Source organism: Pogona vitticeps, chromosome 4 (assembly GCF_051106095.1).
Source record: "Pogona vitticeps strain Pit_001003342236 chromosome 4, PviZW2.1, whole genome shotgun sequence".
Lineage (NCBI taxonomy): Eukaryota > Metazoa > Chordata > Lepidosauria > Squamata > Agamidae > Pogona > Pogona vitticeps.
In genome coordinates, this window is record NC_135786.1 from 180,103,469 (window position 1) to 180,124,046 (window position 20,578).

At 37.3% G+C, this 20,578-nt stretch overlaps 1 protein-coding gene across 3 annotated transcripts in view; it reads left to right on the forward strand.

The window, feature by feature from the left end:
- PIEZO2 (piezo type mechanosensitive ion channel component 2) overlaps positions 1–20,578 on the forward strand; it is a 309,376-nt gene that overhangs the window by 269,408 nt on the left and 19,390 nt on the right. The window contains exons 31-44 of one of the 3 annotated variants that reach the window (XM_072998801.2): positions 994–1,097; positions 3,088–3,186; positions 6,588–6,702; positions 8,085–8,144; positions 8,391–8,557; positions 8,858–9,009; positions 9,885–10,055; positions 10,627–11,022; positions 12,856–13,114; positions 14,786–14,968; positions 16,071–16,320; positions 17,701–17,833; positions 20,014–20,161; positions 20,275–20,489. In XM_072998801.2, coding sequence (XP_072854902.2) covers positions 994–1,097; positions 3,088–3,186; positions 6,588–6,702; positions 8,085–8,144; positions 8,391–8,557; positions 8,858–9,009; positions 9,885–10,055; positions 10,627–11,022; positions 12,856–13,114; positions 14,786–14,968; positions 16,071–16,320; positions 17,701–17,833; positions 20,014–20,161; positions 20,275–20,489 — 2,452 coding nt within the window. Of the gene's footprint in view, positions 1–993; positions 1,098–3,087; positions 3,187–6,587; positions 6,703–8,081; positions 8,145–8,390; positions 8,558–8,857; positions 9,010–9,884; positions 10,056–10,626; positions 11,023–12,855; positions 13,115–14,785; positions 14,969–16,070; positions 16,321–17,700; positions 17,834–20,013; positions 20,162–20,274; positions 20,490–20,578 lie in introns of all 3 variants that reach the window. The other 2 variants (XM_072998800.2, XM_072998799.2) reach the window with 2 other exon arrangements.

The following is a 20,578-nucleotide window of genomic DNA, read 5'->3' on the forward strand; positions in this document are numbered from 1 at the left end:
TTCGCCACTGTGGTTTACATCATTGCACTAATGTCACTGTAACTAACCAATAGGATTCTGGCCATCATACATGATACATTTTGATGGTTGAGAAAGCTGTATAATGTGGGCCAAATGTACACTTGAATGCCATTCTGTCTATGGCTATGTTAAGTTGACTGTTATTACAAGTATATTAAGACTGTTTACTTGTAGACATTGTGTTAATAGTCTTCATGGGCAAATGCAGTGCTGTGACTTGTGTTTCGTCTCTTGCTTATTCTTTTACTTTCCATTTATTTTGTTCCCCTTGTTTTATCAAGTTTAAGCCTATTGGCATATTTGAGGTTATGAATAATGTACTTCTGTTCAAGGATATAAGGCCTGGTTCACTCACATCACATTGTGACTATATGGAGGCCTCCAACCCTTTTAAATCCAGTGGCAAAAATCATTTTTAGCCATGGTGATATGTACTACTAAATATAATTGTAAGCAATATATATATATTTCCCATTGTTAAAAGCTGTAAACATGAAGAATATAGTATTTTTAAAAGTACTGTGTCACCAGATGCTTGCGTATTTTTAGCAGCATTATACTTTGAATTTTCTTTTCTGCTCCAGTTATACAATGTTAAATTTTATTTACTCCCTGATTACCCAGTGGAGTTAGAGATTACTTTGTCAATGACCAAAAAAAGTCATGTTTCAAAAATATTAGATAAGAATACTGCATGTTTTAATAGCATCTTTCCAGTTCTTCATTTTATCAACTTGCTTTCTTCTGGGTGCTGTACTTTTCCTGGACTTGACACTTCATCTTGGTTGTATCTACAAACACCACAATAAAATGCCACTGATTCTGTTCACGATTTTTCTCCACTTCCATCTATCCTGTCATTGAGTCCCATGATTGAAGATTATTTTTGTGTGTGTTAATGCAGTGGCTCGGGCTAGAGCATATGAATTTTTTTCCTACAAGAAATAAAAATATATATTTTATTTTGCTTAGTGGTCAGAAGTGGAGATTATTATTTGTTTGAGACGGACAGTGAAGAAGAGGATGAAGAGGAAAAAAAGGAAGAGGAAGAACCTTCAAGAAGATCTGCATTCCAGGTACTGTTTTTACTTATATGTTTCTGCTAAGAAGGCTTAAATTTCTGAATCTGTACTGCAAGATATGAAAATGTATTTTTGTTTAAACTTAATTGTTGCTTGTTTATACTGTTGTCGCATTTTTCCAATGTTAATGATTTTGAAGATGGATTTTCATTCACTTATACATGCAGCATATTTTTTAAAAAGAAAATAAAGTTTCATATCCTGAACTCTATTTTTCTGATGTTGCACTGGAGACAAGTGAATAAAACATCTTTTTATCAGCATTGCTTCAAACTGTTTAGTTGCTTTTCGGTTCTCAAAAGAAACAAAAGCTTTGCTGAATTGTTGCTGAATTCTTCAAGGTACAACAAACGCAATAAAATTATGTTTTGTAAATAGAAATATAGTTTCAACAAGTTGTCTTTATTTGGTGATGGAAATCATGCAGAGATGACAATTAAAACAAACTTGTATTATAGGTTGGAAAAAGGGGAGCCAAACTTAGAGCGACAACATCCAGAAACCTAATGCATATGTATTCCTACATAGAGAGTGGCATCCTTCTGCTACCATACACCTCCCGAGTTTAAGACAGTAGAGATACAGTATTTTATTCCCATGGATTGAGTTACTGAAGTGACCTCAAAACCATAAAGACGTGGAAAATAGGTTCATAGTACCATGAATTGCAACATGTGATCTCAACACAAAGGATCAGATCTAAACCCCTATGGGAGTTGGAACTTCTTGAATACATAAATTGTTTTCCTCTGGTATATCCTCCTGTCAATTGGACCCATATTTTACCATGCTTAATGTAAACCCATTGGTTACAAAGAGTCTACTTCTAGGCATGATTGTAATTGAATTTAATGTTTACATGCTTGTGATTGCAAGACCAGATTGCAGCCTTTGTCCTTTTCAGGGCTCACAGATAAATCAGGAGTTAGAGATGGGCGCAAATTCATTAATTTGGAACCGTCTGTCTAAATATTATCATGCGGCAGCTGTGCTGCTGTGTGGACTCTCTCCCCACTCCCTGGACTGCCTGAACCACTCACCTTTCATCATGTGTCATCTGGGTTCTTTGTCACCAGTAGCATGCCAATCCAGGCAGGAGCTTGGCCAGCCAGTCCCCATTGTTGCCTGCGTAGGAAGAATCCCTGTCCCACCTCCCACCTTGATGAGTGGATGGCTGCCTGCAGAGGTGGGGAACTGGCCAGCACACAACAATATTCAGATAGAGGGTTCTGAATTAACTTGAGCCCATATGTAATTAAGAGTCACGTTCTTTTCAAAAGCAGCACAATTATGGCAGCTTACATTCCTCTTTTGATGTTCAAGCATACATCTTGATTTATAGCCACTTAGAGTGTTAGACTGATCAATTTCAAAAGTAAATGCTTTCTTCATGAATTGTAGCAATTAGACTTTTCTAGTTTTGTTATAGATATCACCCTGTTGGTCAGAAGTTCAGCTCTAAAACACTGTCAAAATCTCCTCAGCCAGTGTTAATCCATCTTGAAATTCTGTAAAGAAACCTTTAGTTTTAACCTTTACTATTCCAGTCATTTGCAGCAAATATATTTCTGGATAAAAGAAATTGTGTTATTCTTTTTAATCCACAAAGCTAAGACAGTATTTTAATAATATAAGGTGGAGGGGAAATAAATATATCTACTTCTCTATCTAAAGATAGTCATAGGAGAAAAGATGGGGATCTGCAACTACTAGTAGATGACACATGTTAAAGATTAACTGTAGTATGTGTTTCTAATCAGCGTTACTAATATGTAACTGTTGTGTATGTAATTAAGTAACTTTCATACAAATATTCTGTCACTAATTCCAGTGCACTACTAAGCTTGAATACTCACCAATCACAGTTACAAGCCTGTTCTAAATTAATGTAAACCCTGTTATCTAATATAATCATGCAATATAGTTCTTATAACAATAGTAGTAATGTTTTTACTAATTTTTCTTGCTTTGTCCTTCTTTATAGAGAGCTATTGCGAAATTTGCTTCCGCCATTTTAGCCTTGCCAAAGTCTGTTATTAAACTGCCCAAAACTATTCTTCAGTATTTAATCAGAGCTGCAAAGGTATTTGATGTTCCATACCATGTAGATTGTGATCTCCTCCCATATTATTCTGCCACAGGTTATCTTCCCTCTTCTGCATTTTCCCTCTTGGTATGAACTTTGTGAGGATGTGAGACAGTCAAGAATTTGGATTACTTAGCATTTAATAAACTAAATCATGATAGGAATAATTGCTCCCATTTTGACTGCGATCATAGATCCCAGAGAGAAAATGCAGAGAAACATCCATTTGTAGTTTTGGCATTTCTATTTGAACTGGGTTAAAGGGTTCCATCAGTCTGCATGCATCTACAGATAGTAAATAAATTTCCTGAGTTTAAGAAGGGTTTTACAGTGCATGGTAATCTTTCTCAGAAAGCTGGTAAAACTCAAGAAATTGTAACTAAGCACATTTACTCATCCAGCTTCCTTTTCTTCTGCATCATTATTCTGGTATTAATTAATAATTCACCAGCCATACTTAAAACCTATGCAACAATTTGGCCTTTGCACTCAGGGTCGGTAGTTAATAGTCAAAATCCTATTAGTTATAGCATGCAGTAGTAAGTACCTATGCTGACTTAACATATACCAATTCACTGTTGAGATTTAGAATAAATGGCAACAAAATGGAAAACAAAACAATGGTCCACGAACTAAAAACATTCAACATGCATTCTAATCTCCCCAAAAAAGAGATGCCAAAGAATGCATTAACTGTAGGACATTGCATTAATTTCTCATGCAAACAAAGTGATGTTTACAGACTTACAACAAAGTTTCTGTCATATGAGAGGTGAGAAATGCCCAGTATTCATGTTGGACTCAGAAAAGAAGAGGAACCAGAGAATTTACTGCAAATACTGTATATCTTGGCTAATGAAATATACTAAAGAATTCAGAAGAAAAACATCCCATGCCCTATTGATTACAGCAAAGCCTTTGACTACGTGAAAATCCATAAAAGGTTATGGACTGAAAGAAATGGGTGCTACATTTGGTTGTCTGATCCATAATTTATACTCTGGACAAAATGCTGTTAAGGTAAAATATAGAGAAATAGAATGATTTCCTATATGCAAGTTTTCAGTAGAAGGTGTATTTATCTTTTTTATCTGTTCAACCTGTATTCAGACCATATCAGATTAAAAAGGGGGTTCAATTCAAGTGGAGGAGGAGGAGTGAAAAGTGATGGAATAAATTAATAATTATGGTATGCAAATTATATTATAGTCATGGTGGAAAGCGTGAATGACTTCAATTGATTACTAAAGAAGGTGAAGGAAGAACATGAAAAGTTGGGGTTTCAACTGAATGTTAAGATCAAAATGATGACCACGGAAGAATTAGATTACTTTAATGTTGACAATTAAGAAGTCAAGTTTGCTTTTTAAAAAACAAATACAAAACAACAACAACTATATTTTGGTCTGGTTGTCAATCCAAATGGAGGCTGCATCTAGGAACTCAGAAGAAGGCTGAGATTCAGAAGGGCAGGTATGAAGTAATTGGAAGAGATCTTCAAGTATAAGGATGTGTCCCTGGAGACTAAGGCCAAGGTCATCCATAATGCCATGTTCCCAATTATTATGTATTGATTTGAACGGTGGCAAGTGAAGAAGGCTAACGGGGAAAAAATCAGTTCATTCAAAGTTTGTTGTTGGAGGAGCGCTTTACAGATCCCATGTACTGCCAGAAAGACAAATAGGTGGGTGCTAGATCAAATCACACCTGAACACACTTTAGAAAGAAAAATAAAACTATTGTACTTCTAGATATACCATGACAAAACAGGAGTTACTGGAAAAGCCAATAGTACTGGGAACATTTGAAGACAACAAAAAAGAAAATGAAGACCAGATATGAGATGGATTGACCAAATAAATAAAGGATGCCAGAGCCTTGAGTTTGCAAGACTTGATCAGGGTTGTTCATGAGAGGCCTTTTTTGAGACTACTAATTCATAGGGTCACAATAAATCAGAAGGACTTGGGAGAAGACAACTACAGAAACTTATCCCTCGAGTAGAGGAAGATGCTGCTTGTCATATCATTGCTTTTCCATTTTTTCATTACCATGCTTTGTTTTCCGATTGGTTGTTGACCAGTAAACACAAGTTTATTTTGCAAGTCTGAGTGCTGATAACATCTCAGAGGAATATCCAAGATCAAATGGAAAAAGTGCTGTTCACAGAGAATATGTGTTAGCCATACTATCTAGTTCAACCCTCAGTCATCAACACAATTGCAAAAGCCAACCCCTACATGTCAAAACAGAAAGCTAATAACAGTTTGATAAAAAATAATCAGACATGTGATCCATGTAAAAGTATTCCACCAATTACAGACAAGTAGATATTTTACAATAGTTTCATTACAGTTTTCAAAAAATACTCACTAATACTATAGCAAAAACAAAATCTCAGAAAACAAATATATACTACTCAGAGCAGAAGTGTCTTTCCACTTACACAAGATACCTCTGGATCCAGGCTATTGAAGTCTCTTAATATTAATTTAATGTTAATTATTCCCATAGGCTAAATTAGGGACATAGAGGAAAACAGGAAAGAGACAGTCACCACCTCACCTTCTCTATCTCTGATATCTTTCCACAAACTAATATCAGAAGCCAAGTGGTTTATGTTATTTATATTCTCCTCCAGTTTTAACAATACATATCTTTGTGATGTATCAGACTGATTTTTGTACATCTGAATTGCAAGAAGTAAATCAATTTAAAGCAGCATTTCTATCTTTATCTTCAATGATTGCCTGTTCCAGCTTCCTTGAGACATTTGGTGCATGCTTGGGAGTGGTTGCTTTTCTGCTTATTTGTTCATCCTCTTTCCTTTGGATATAAATGTTTGTTTGTTCTGTGGCTGTGGCTGATGTCTTTAATTTGTGATGCAATGCTACCTGAAGATGATTTTCATTTTGGAATGAAGATCATATAGACAAAAGCAAATAACTTTTGTCTCTAAATGCTATCACATAATTATCTCCACCCCCACCCCCATTCTTGTATGGTGGGGAAAACTATGCATAATATGTGATAGTTATGGTTTTATGAATTCCCATTGTTCTTGTACTGTTCAAAATAAAACAAACACCTTTAGAAGTAGCTGATCATTTTAAAAATATCAGATCAAAATCTAAAGTTCATGTTTTATTTGGAATATCCTTAATCAAATAAGGTGTTACAAATGTCTATGGCTTTTCCCCACAATGTTTTAATTTGTTCATCAAATAAAACTAGGACCAAAATATTTTGAACAAACTTTACTTGGCTTATGTAAACTAAAATTGGTAATATTTGCTTCATCTCCTGGGCATCAAGATATTTATTCAAATATGTTACTTGTCTTTTATTTTTAAATTTATTTACCGAGGAACTAGAATAAATGAATCTGTTCCCTCTAGTTTGTTTATCAGGCCTGGATCACTGATCCTAAAACTGCCCTCCGGCAGCGGCGCAAAGAGAAGAAAAAGTATGAAAAAGAGGGAAGAAGAAGGTGGAAAGGAGGCTCTAAGGATGGTATGTATGCTCCTGGAATGTTTTCAGTTATATTCTGTAAATGGCACATGTCGCATTTCCCTGTCCTCTGTGGCAAGGATCATGTCAATAGAAGGTATACCTTGCATCCAGATGATAATAAGTAAAGTTCATTGGTATCTTTGATTCAAAAAATAATTATATAGCACGTGGTTGAAAAGGTCTCTACCTCGTAATCTGGAGTGGAAAGCCACTGCCTGCTAGGACTGGCATAGTCTCTTTCTGTGCAGCTATTTAAGTAGAAGTTGCTCATGTTAAGCTGGCTGGGTAGCTTGGTGTGTTAGGTCTCTGGCTGTGAAGTATTCTCTACCTAGAAAACCCTGGAAGGGATTGTCATGAGTCTGAATCTATTTGATGACATGCAATTTAGTGTATGGATAATATATGGACATATAAGAGGAAGACATTAACCTAGTTCCAGTTCACCAGTATTCAACCAATAAATAGTAGTTTTTCCAACTAGAAACTGACAAGTGCAGTCTCTCCTCCTATGGACTCCTTTACCTGCTTTCCCTTTCCTCCTATTGTATTCTGCCACAGTAACAGCAACTGTCTTGTGGTACCTTAAAAACTAATGAGTTTTATTTGCCATAATCTTTCATAGACTGTAGCTCATGATCTGCATCTGTTCAACAGGCTTATACTATGTAACACTCATCAGTCTTTAAGGTATCTTGTCCTGTTTTAACATTTTCTGATCTATAAGGTCCAATTTTTGTGTGAATCCAAACTGTACTATGTTTGTTTGTTTTTCATATAAATCCAGGTATCAGAACAAAGGTTTCATTCTGAGTAGTGGAGGGTTGGTTAAACTGCAGTTTCCCATTTGAACATAATGGGAAATGATGGTTTAACATATTATGTTTTGAATTGAGGCATATTATAGAAGGGAGAGTATACAGGGACAAGCCCCCCAAAATTATGTTCAGGAATCCTTAGGTCTGTTCCAGGCCAGTGTACAGTATGCTGCCTGTGGATCGTATAATGCACCTATCTACTGCTAGATGGATGGAGAGTAGAGGGTGACAGTAAAGGGGCTGGTTTGGAAAGGAGGTAGGCATCCTTCAGTCTCGAGAGACTATGATAACATGCTCTGAATAGGAGGAAGACAGTGAAAAACCACCCACATTCTAATTAGTCAAGCAAGATAGATGCTGAAATCAGCATCTACATATAAAATTAAATTAACCAAAAATCACTTACAGACAATATCCAGTTAATGCGATACAGTAATGTATCCCTATGGGATGAATTCTGTAGAATGTGAAGGCAACAGAGCTATAGTTATCAAGACAATTTATTTTTACTGAATAATTACACATCAGAATTCTTTGGTAACTGCTTTGATATTGCTTTCTCAGTAGGTATAGAAGTGGAGTGCGAAGAAAGAGAAGAACCTGTGAAAAAGAAATCAGATGGACCTGGTAAGCAAAAGGGCAAGAAAATTCTCTTTTTTTAAAGTAATAACTGATAAGATAGCACAACTATGTGTTACACAAAGTAGTCTCTTAAAATATAGGTGCTGTAACATTTACTGACTGTTACATGTAAGAGTGACCATTGCAATCTGTAGAATATTTCCTATGGTCTAGAGTTTCTTAAATCATTGACAAATGTTTGCTATTATCATGATGAACCTATTAAATTTGAATCTTTCTTGTTTCTCCTAGATAACATTATAAAAAGAATATATAACATCTTGAAGTTTACCTGGGTTCTTTTTCTGGCTACAATAGACAGTTTCACAGCTTGGCTCAATTCAATTTCAAGAGAGCATATTGATATTTCCACAGTGCTAAGAATTGAAAGGTGCATGCTTACTAGAGAAATAAAAAAGGTAAAATGGCATGTATATTTTATTTGTTACACTCATGTTCCACCTTTCTTCAGATGAACTCAGAGTGGCATGCCTGGCTCTCCTCCTTACAATAACCCTGTAAGTGTGTGACTCACCCCAGGTTACTCTAGTGGGTCAGTGGGAGTTTGAACCAGGTTTTTTGACACCCATGAATGTTTTATTGGCTGAATAGACCCTGTCTTTTGCCATTCAGTTTTTCTTTTACTTCTGGAAATATATGCAAATCAGAGAATTAGCAAAGCAGTAGACAGACTAGAAATTGTACCTCTTCTTACCTAGGGGAATGTTCCTACTCGGGAGAGTATCCATATGTATTACCAGAACCATATAATGAAACTTTCCAGGGAATCAGGATTGGATGAAATTGAACCCGGACAGGCTGAAAGGACAGCAAGTCTGGAATCAGCTCTTTCTCGTGACAGTGAATCCAGGTATCTTTATTTTTAATGCAGAAATTCTAGATATCACCTGCATGAGTGTTCAAACATCTGGTATTAACTTTAGTTTAAAGGAGCTGATTAATGTTGCATTTCATACTTACTATGAAACGTATTTTGTTAGCCTCCTTATAATTAGAATATCTGATGTTTTTTTCATGGTCTTCAGGTGTCATGCTGGCTTGTAGGCTTTTGACTTAGGCTGGATTAAACTGGTATGAAAAGCTACTCAGATAGTTTTTAGATACTTAGATTGCTAACTCTGTTCTTGCTTCAAAAACAAGACCACAAGTGGACAGTGGTATAGGCCAGGGGTTCCTAACCTTGGGTAACCTGGGTATTTTTGGATTGCATTTCCAAGAAACCCCACCCAACTAATGTACACTGTCTGAATTTCTGCTGAAACCAGAGCAGATAGTGAATAAAAGGGAAGAAATACTAGTCCCTATTTCTATGTTAAATGGGCATTATTAAAGGCTGCTATTAACAAATGGCAACTGAATGTACCAGAATTCAAGGGCTGAGATAGAAATAAATGTCAGACGTTTTCCTAAAGCTAAATTATTGGAAAGTATACAGTATTCAAGTCTGGCAGTGTGATCCTATGGCAGTTTTACTTAGGGGTTTTAGTGGGTCTTATCCTCTAGTAAGATTTCAACTTGTTATGCTATGTTTTTCCATTTTCCTAACTACTGATTCTATGTGATTATCAGAGCGCTATTTTGATCCAAAGAGCTTGTTATCTCCTCTCAGAATCTGTTGTCTATGTGTCTTTGCATTGTGCATGGCCAGCCTGCAGGTATAATGTTGGAACACATCTGTATGCTGTTGGTATTCAACTCTGTCTTTATAACTGTTTGCACTGTTAGCTGCTGCACTGAAGCAACTACACTATTGTTGTCAAGACAGTCAACCCTAGATGATATAGACGGACCAGATGCTATTCCTAAAACAAGTGAGCGTGCACGACCTAGGCTTCGTAAAATGTACAGCATGGATATGTCATCCTCATCTGCTGACAGTGGCAGTATGGTGTCAAGGTGCTTAACCCATGCATGTTTTGTTCACTTGTTTACCCTGACCATTTTAAATTTCATCAACATCAAAGTTAGCAAGTATTGTGTGTATATTTGTCGAAAGATGTGTTTTACTTGCAAAACTGGTAGAAACAGCTTTCTCTTGTTTAAACTCATTCTAATATTTTTCTCTATGTCTCATCATTCCTTTTCTTTGTTATACTTTCGTTTTCAGATTCCTTAATTAAACGCTTAGTTTCATTCTCAGCTGACAGCTTGGAGTACAGATTTTGATCAGATCCTAATTAAGATAGAATTCTGGTTAACCTTAGCTACAACTAACATTAGTATTGACTGGCAGTGGGAATGAGCTCAACAATAGCTAAGATCGAAGGGGGCAATTCACTATGAGAAAGGGAAGAACCTGGAAAGGCAAAACCTTTAACCCAGTTGTTTGTTCCAGATTCTTCAGTCTGGTTGAGTGGGTTGGTATAAACTTAGTTTTAAAGTCCAGCAACAGAACAGAAATGAACAAATAACTGTGATATTTGTGTCATAAAAAATTGGTAAAACTGTTTTCTCCTCTTCTTGACAGTGAGGCCACCCAAGTCACCATGCTGTATTCCCGTCAGGGAACAGCAGAGACCATTGAAGAAGTTGAAGGGGAGGAGCATGAAGAAGAAGGAGTAGATCCTGCATCTGGACAAGAACCTGACATGGAAGATTTTTGTGTGGATTCTGAAGGCGCTGCATACACTTCTGATACAGACATGCCCTCCTATTCTGCTTTGGATGGCATTGCTGATCCCCCTCCTTCATATAGCAAAGTTGTGAGCTTGGAGCTTTTCCCAATGGATGGTTCCCAAGATGGCTCCTCTGATAAAAACCAAATGATGGTGAGCCCAGATGAAAATCAGTCTATCAAACAGGAAGATTCTATACTTCCTCCTTTGACACATGAGCTGACTGCAAGTGAACTACTTCTTAACAAGTAAGATTCATAGAACAGTTTCCTCACTGGCAGGGCATGTATGTAGAAAATTATATTAACTGAATGTTCTATTCAGTTATGAAAATTACTTTGTGATGAATCTCAAGTATGTTATTGCAACTCACTGATGACATCTTTATCTTCTGAAATATACTAGTTTTAAGTTTAACTGTGTTTTCTTGAAGGCTTTCACGGCCGGGATCTGATGGTTGTTGTGGGTTTTTCGGGTTCTTTAGCTGTGTTCTGAAGGTTGTTCTTCCTGATGTTTCGCCAGTCTTTGTGGCCGGCATCTTCAGAGGCCTGGAGTAGGGATTCTGTCCATGCTCTGTTGCTGTTTGTTGGATAGTTGAGTATTTATAGCTGTGGGAACAGCTTTTGTCTTTTTTCAGAAGATACGGTGATGAGCGTGTTTTTTGTTGTGATAAGGAGGGGGAGATTATCTGTTACGGTGATTGATGGGTGCAAAGACCAGGGATCATTGCACAAAAAAGACCAGCTAGTGACACCCATATAAATATTTCCGCAGAAGTCCACATGGGCACTGTATATATATGTGAGGTGTGTGTGTGATCTACATATAATGGAAATTACAGCCAGTTGCATCATTCAAGGACAAGTATATGTCACAAAGCACTTTATGATCTAAATACTTCTTTAAGATGTTTAATACAATTCTTTGTATTAAACATCTGTATACATATATCGCTCAAATCCTGTTGTGTAAGTTAATGCAATGCTGATGTAGCAGCAGCAGCAATTTTTAAGACATTAAACACTTCCCATTTCTCCCCAGCAGTTCCCAAGGCCTTCATTATCATAAGGACATTGGAGGCTGTGGAATGAGAAAGGGAAATTTTAAATTACCAAAAATCACAACCACCAATAAAGTCAGCCTGGTGGTGGCAGTTTTTAGCAATTAGATTTCTCTCTCCTGATCTATGGCACTTCCTGAGGATGAAGGGGATTCCACAGGAGTCTCAAGACCTTTGGGGGATAAGTTGAAAGTGTTTCATTAAAAAAAATCATCATTGCTGATGATTTCATCAGCCTTATGTGGTGTAACTTACAACAATAAGATTTCAGCCATCATAACATGGTGGCGCTGTGGGCTAAACCGCAGAAGCCTGTGCTGCAGGGTCAGAAGACCAAGCAGTCGTAAGATCGAATCCACGTGACGGAGTGAGCGCCCGTTGCTTGTCCCAGCTCCCGCCAACCTAGCGGTTCGAAAGCATGCAAATGCGAGTAGATAAATAGGTACCATCTCGGTGGGAAGGTAAACAGCGTTCCGTGTCTAAATCACACTGGCCATGTGACCACGGAAAGGTTGTCTTCGGACAAACGCTGGCTCTATGGCTTGAAGAGCGGGATGAGCGCCGCCCCCTAGAGTCGGACACGACTGGACAAAAATTGTCAAGGGGAACCTTTACCTTTTTAACATGCAGACAGTCCCAGAAGTGAAACTTGATCACTCAGATTCTTTTGGTAGGATTCTAAAAACTGCTTTTAAGTGTGTCCATAGGCTTTGGTATCTGGGCATCCTATTTTCTTTGAAGTGCAGATAGCCAGAAGGCATCATCGATTACTTTGAAACAAATGATACATTGAAATATTTAGTGGATACTCCTAGTTCTATATGGTTTCTCATGTGGAGAAAGACTGATGTTTGAGAAACATATTGGCATTCCCCAAATTGAGTCTGTCAAATGTGTGGCATGATTCATTGAGTAATGTCTTATTAAGCAAAAAAACAAACCCTTCTAATCTGTTGATATGAACTGGTGATTTAGCTTTAAAGTATTTACACATCAAATCTTGTCTAACTTTTTTTCACAGAATGTTTCAGGATGAAGAACTGGATGAATCAGAAAAATTCTATGCCAATCAGCCACGGTTTTTGCTCCTTATTTATGCTCTATATAATACACTTGTAGCACGTTCAGAAATGGTGTGTTATTTTGTAATTATTCTTAATCACATGATCTCTGCCTCCATGATTACCCTAGTGCTTCCTATCCTCATCTTTCTCTGGGCTATGCTCTCTGTCCCAAGACCTAGCAAACGTTTTTGGATGACGGCCATAGTCTACACTGAGGTATGTTGTATATTGCACAGGCATTCTTTCAAGTTTACAGTTTTATATGAATGAACCTTCTCATCTTCTGATGGAGCTGTGTGGAGGCTGGATGCATGTGTTTTCTGATTTAAACTAACCATATTCTCTTACCTCCAAAGTACTGCATTTATTTTAAACTGCAGTTTTGATTTCTCATTCCAGCTCAGTAAAATGTGGTTTACATTAACTACAGTTGGTCATATATAATGGCAAACTGTTATTAGGTTATGAAAGAGTTGTTTGCCTGCACACAAATACAGCAATAATGTAGATGGGATATGGGAATGTTTGTAAACCCTGCCTCACTGCTCTATTTGTCTGGTTGTGTTATAAATCAGTATGGCTCTTCAGATTGTGATTGACCACAAGTCCCATGATCCATTGTCAGCATAACCAATGGTGAGAGGTCATGGGAGATGCATTGCAGCAACACAGGAGGGCCACATTTCCCCCATCTTTGCTGTACTGCACATGATTCAGGGCTGAAGCAAGCCATTTCCCTCTCTTCTGCAATATCACATTACCCCTCTGTTTTCCCCTTCTGTTCACTTCCTCAGTCTTACATAGTTTTCATGGGGACTTTTCTGGTTTTTCCACCTTAATGAAAATCAGTTTATTTTGATTGAACAGTACATATATTTCCATGTATCTAGGAAATCCTCTCAATATATAAAAACATTACCTTATTTTATACCAGTGGTTTCCAATCTTGGGTAACAAGGACTCTTGAACTGCTACTCCCAGAAGCCTTCACCACTAGCTGTGCTGGCTGTGGTTTCTGGGAGTTGTAGTCCAAGAATACCTGGATCACCCAAGGCTGGGAAACAATGCTGTAGACTGTTCCTACTATACATATGACCTGCTGAGTTCAGTATTCAAAGAAATGATCATTTCTGATAGGATGGTCTCCTCTTGGTAGCAGTCATCAGTTTACAGAGTCAGTCACCACATTCCAGTTATTACTCTCACAGACACATTATAGGAAGCTGGAATTCACAATAATTTGGGGAAAATGTAACTAAAATTTATTATGATTAGATCAGAAATGTATTTTTAAATAGACTACTTGCATTTTTCTCTCTTTCAGAATACTAAAAAGAGGGGTCACTCAATGAAGTGCTTAATAGCAGATTCAGGAAAAACGAAAGAAAATCACGTGTTTTAGTTATTTCTTGTTTTAAGGTCTTGTGATAGCTTCGAAAGGAGTATAAACAAATTCTCCAGCTATGATAGTTAATAGAATTCTTCTCTTCAGTTTTCTTCATAAGACAAGTTGTTGGAGTACAGAAAAATTGAAGCTTTATGCTGTGCTTACAGATTTTTATAAAACATTTCCTGGGCACTGTGCAAATCAAGAGGCTCAGCTAGATTAAATTTTATCATGGGTCCTCTTACATTTCTAGCAGTGTTTTGTTAGCCACAAGGGGACGCAGCATGCTGAGATACCTTGACTTTCGTAACAGTGCTTTATCATCTTTATGTGGAACCCTTGGAATTATAAGAAATGTTGTAAGTTGCATCCAGTTGAGTGGGCTACCGTCCATTATATCTTATGCCCAATAAAACCTGTCTTTAAATTATCACAAGGTTCTCTGAAATGTTCTTTCATTAACCGGAGGGTGCTCTGTCCTTTGTTTGTTTCTTACATAGGTGGCAATTGTTATAAAGTATTTTTTCCAGTTTGGATTTTTCCCTTGGAACAGACAGTTAGAGCTAAAAAAGGACAAACCTTACCATCCTCCCAATATTATTGGTGTTGAGAAGAAAGAGGGCTATGTGCACTATGACCTTGTTCAGCTACTTGCTTTGTTTTTTCATCGATCAATTTTAAAGGTATTTTCAAAGTAACTATGTATTCTGTTCTCTTTAATGTAGCTTTTGCATAAAGTGGCATGACTGATAATATTCAGAATTCTCATCATATCTAAATTAGTTACATTATGATGTAAAGAAAAGTTTAAATTCATAGAGATATGAATGTTTATACTAAGTAAAAAACTTTAAATGCAAAATTTTGGCAAAAGGAAATCAAATACATTCTGCAAGGGATGTACCTGAAATATAATGCATTCAAAGAATGTGCTTTTACTCACCTCTGTTTAGGTAGGTCACGGTGTAATGTGAACTCCAGACCCTTATACAGTGGGTCTCCCAGCACATCAGTCAGAGATCACAAAGTGCATGGAATGTGTGTGTGTGTACTATCATTGCTAGAATCCAAAAGACCATATGTGTGCACGTCCATACGTGTACACTAATACATGGTAGTACTGTTCATGATGTAGCCCCTTAGGCTGAAAGCAGCCTCTTATGCCCTAGGAACCCTGTAGATGGCGTGAAACAGCCTCCTGGTTTGTTGCCAGATACCTGCAGAGCAGCTATGAATTAGGCCCCAAAGAAATGTAATTGCCTGATGTTAGTACTGAATGTATCTGGATCTTTGCATCTGTAAGGTGACCACTCCCTGATTTTGCTGGTGTCATTACTCTCCTTGCTTTCTCTTTTTATTCTCTTCTTTCTCCTTTTGCTTTTTTCATTCTCATCTCCTCTTTTCTGCTTTATTAGTTTTGTCTTCAGCTCCCACAATGTCCTTGCATTGAAGCACCAGTGTAGAATTAAGCTGGAAAGAGTCAGAGATCACTTAACCACCCTGTGGGGACTAGTAAAGACTGCTCCACACATTGAGCAGTTCTCACCTCTGGTTAGACTGACTTTAAACTCCCCAGGCAGGGAAAGCACAGTGCTTTTGCAAGCCCTAGAGCCTCATGGGAACTTCTGCTGTTGATGCAAGAAAGCAGCACCTGGGGTTTTATCATCCACACTTTTTTGTCCTTATGGCTTTCAGTGAGGACCAATAATCCAAAAAGCAGCCAATTTTAAACTCAAATTTGTATGATTTTAAATGTGAAAATGCCTTAAATATGTCTCTATTTAGTGTCATGGATTATGGGATGATGAAGACATCGGAGACAACAGTATTAGTAAAGATGACTCTGATGATGAGTTGGCTGAATCAGAGAGGAGGGGTTCTTCTGACTCTTTGACATCAGTAAATTTGGCAACGTCTGTGGAATCAATCCATGTCCATTTCCCAGAGCAGCAGGCTGCCGTGCGTAGGAAGAGTTCAAGTAGTGGCTCACAGCTTTCACACAGATCCAGCTTTTCTTCTCACCGTTCAAAGAGAGGTATGTGCATAGTAACCGCTAAGTCTGTGAAAATGAATGGGATATACATACACAAGCAGTCTTCAATTCTATTGGTTTGACGTAGGAACAGCCATTGTTTAGGATGGAAAGTGTAATACATTAAATAGTATTAAATAAAAGTCTGAAATGCATGTTAAAACCAAGTATTGTAAGCATTCTTAAGAACGGTGTATTTCTATATGAACCTACCTGTAAACTACACTCTATTTATTGGGCTATCTGAATTTTTTCCGTCTGATGTGTTATGGGTGGAATATAGCCCCTTCAGGAGTTAACCTCTAGGCAAAATCCGGAGCCGGAGTCCCGGAGGCAGTTTGTGTTGTTGTGTCAACTCCTGCGACGTCGCTGGAACCAGTTGTATTGGCTCTTGCCTTTCCATTGGACTATTCCAGAAACGTGTGAAGAGGGGGGATTTGCTGCTTGGGTAACAGCCTATCCTCCATATGATTTTACCCAGGCTTTGTGCTCTGGAGAGGACACTCCAGCTCAGAGCACATTACCATAGTCTCTTGAGACTGAAGGATGCCTAAGAAAGATAGCCCCTTTAGTTACATTGCCCCAATTTTAGAATATCTTCCTTAGAGAAGTACACCATCAGTGCTCAGTTTTAGTCAGGGAGCAGCCCCCCTTTTTTAAATTTAATGGGGCTTTCACAATACAAAGTTTAAGGATGTTTCTGCTATATTTAAGTGTTATCATAATTTGGATTTCAGATCTCTTTGTGTTTTCCATTTTTTACTCTTACATTTTAGAAAGCTAGATAGAAATTCCCAAAACAAACAATGTTTTCATGCAAAACCATTTGCCTAACTGTTTCATTTCACAAAAAATATTTTTTTAATTGTGCTACATTACATTACTTTAGGAAACATAGGTTTCTAATCCTATGGTTGCTGAATAATGTGACCTCAGCAATTTCAGGAAAGAACAAAACAACAAGAAGAGATGTTTAATATCTCCCATGCTTCCCTGTTAGTGTCCTATGGGTGTCCTATAGAAACCCTCCCGCAGATATTTTGTTATTTTTTTCGCAGTGGTCCAAGAGTTAAAGGAAGTCAGCCATGAGGAAAATGCCCAAGTGAGTGACTTACAAAGAAAAAAACATCAGACAAGGGGAAGCTATTTCTTCCTGCCTAGTGCTTATCACTGAAAAAATGCTCAGCTTTGTATTCATAAACCATGGTATTCATTCTCTGTTTGCAGGGGCAAGTTTCTTGTTCATATACCTTTGGTGATAACTAGAGGAAGGATTTCTATGATATGTCATTTTTTTTAACCTTACCATATAGCTTAAGCTAAATTTGTGATAGAAGAATAATGTGTCACTTGTAATGATTCTTTCCCTACCTGTATTCTCAGGAAGTACCAGCACAAGGAATAGCAGTCAAAAAGGAAGCAGCGTATTGAGCATAAAACAAAAATCTAGGAAAGAGCTCCTTATGGAAAAGCTGCGGGAACAAATTATCATAGCAAAGGCATTTACAATTAAAAAGTGAGCAAGTGAAGTTTTTGTCAAGTTTAATGAAAGACCTCACCTAGTACTGACATATTTTCTGCAATGGGTAACTTGTAAGACTGTCTAGTGTTCATGTGGAGATTTCAACAACATAAAAAAAATTCCATGTTCTCCTCATTCTGTTAACTTTGCTTGCCTTTCTATGTAATACTAAAGGACTCACATTTTGCACTGGTTGGTGGTCTTAAATGTGAGTACTTTATTGCTATGTAGTGGGAGGGGTGTTCTAAAGAATAATTAATTGTTTATGTGCCATCAGAGTGCTTTAGAATTAAATGCACTTTCTTGCAACACTCTTCAGAATTTACAAGGTAAAGTGTACTCAGGACTGGTTTACTATCGCCTTCTTCTGGGGGCACCCAAGGACTGTGCAAGCTTGCCCAAGGATGCACCTAGGAAGGATACGTGTCCTCCCCCAACTTTCTTTCCCTATTAGCATAAACAAAGGAGACTTTAAACTGGCTAAACCATGAAATGTGGAATATATTTTCCCCCCACATTCTGTTCTACACTCTAGAAGTGCAGCTTAATTCGTGCAGTTATTTTTTACCCAAACATCTGTTTTAAATACTGATAAACAGATATTTTACTTGTGCATAGGGGCTCTGCAGTTTGTGCATAAATCACTGCTTGAAGGCCTCATTTCACTGTCCAGCTAATAAATACAGAATCCCCAGGGGATGGGGATGGGGATAACCATAAGTATTGTGTCATATATAATCAGTTAACTATTACAAGAATGTAATATACTTAATACACACATGCCACATTTTTGCAGAATATACAGCCACTCATTATGCAGTCATGGCCAAAAATATTGGCACCCTTGCAATTCTGTCAGAAAATGCAACCCTTATTGGCACCCTGTCTAAATTGTAATAAAAATATTTCTTACAGTTTAGACAGGGTGTCAATAATTTTGGCCAGTGCATTTTTGAGTTTCTGTGAGGGATTGTATCAAATTTGACTTTTCGTCTCTGTTTTTTTGTGTTGTTCCAGCGCAAAACAAAGAAATGAACATGTATCACAACATTTGCAACTGCAAGAGTTTTCAGAGAGAAGGGTTGCATTTTCTGACATAATTGCAAGGGTACCAATATTTTTGGCCATGACTATATACTCAGAAAGATATGATGAACATTAAGAACTCTTTGTATGAATTTGTGGTGTCAGTAGCATTACGTTATTTATATTCACTCTTATCTGTTAGCTCCATCTTATCGGTTCATTTTATTTACAAGCCCATATTTGAAAAGGAAAAAGAAAAGTGTACTTTAGATATTTCCTCCATAACAATAACAACTAGATGAATCATTGCCCTATTTAAATATCAAAAATAAAAAAACTGCAGAAGCCACTCTACTTTCTATATATTGATCCTTGAAACTTGCTACATAACTTGGGGAATGATACCAAAATGTAGTACATATACCTGCAATTCCAAGTGGCGAGTGGAGGTAGATTTCATAGGAACTTGTTCCACCATGCAGCTTTGCAAGTTTGTGATTCCCACAGTGCAGCAGGGCACTTTTATAAGGGGCTAAGAAGTGGCATGGAAACAGCATGGAGGTAAGAGAATTGTTCTACCACCTGCTGGTTTGCTGGCTCCCATTCCCATAATTCGGACTCGTGCGTGCGTGCGTGTGTGTGTGTGTGTGTGTGTGTGTGTGTGTTTCCTATTGAATTATGGAACTGGGAATTTGTTGACCTTGAACATCCTGTCCCTACTTTTTTTTCCAGTGCTACCTGTTGATGCCAGGGATTGAACCTTGGATGTTCTACATGCAAAGAAATTATTTTTAATAAATTAGAATCGCTTTTATAATGAAGTATGTCTGAAAGAGTTGTGGGGGAAATTTCATTTCTTAATACTAAAATTTTATTATAATAAAATACAAAATACCTTAGACCATACCTCTTGAGCACTTGACCAATTTGAAAACTAGCCTCCAACCCCATGGAATTTGCCCACCTCCATCCTAGAGAAATAAACTGCTTTCCAAACACTTGGAAGTAGAGGTCAATTTAAGACAAAGGATTAGGCAAATTTAATGAAGTTCTAAATGTAGTCAAGTACATCATTTTTTTTTATTGCATAGTATTTATGACTCATACATTGTTCTTTGTAAATAAGGCTATGTTTTCTGTTATTTCAGGACACTTCAAATATATGTGCCTATCAAACAGTTTTTCTACAATCTCATCCACCCAGACTACAGTGCTGTGACTGATGTTTATGTTCTGATGTTCCTTGCTGATACTGTGGACTTTATCATCATTGTGTTTGGATTCTGGGCTTTTGGGGTATGTTAGATGGAGGTTGAAGTGCTGGGATGTATTTGCTGTAAAAGATAATTAATGTGATAACAAAAGAGATTTTGCTTCTTCTATCTTATTGCCCCTGATTTTCTTTCCAGAAACACTCTGCAGCAGAAGATATTGCCTCTTCATTATCAGAGGACCAAGTCCCCAAACCATTCTTAATTATGGTACTAATTCAGTTTGGTACCATGGTAGTAGATCGGGCACTGTATCTGAGGAAAACTGTCATGGGAAAAGTAATTTTTCAAGTCATCCTTGTTTTTGGCATACACTTTTGGATGTTTTTTATCTTGCCTGCAGTGACAGAAAGGTAAATTGCTAAAGGCTTTTAACTGAACAGCATTGCATCCATTGCTTCCGAAAAGTAATGAATCCATGTGCAAATAGGAATTTTTTTTT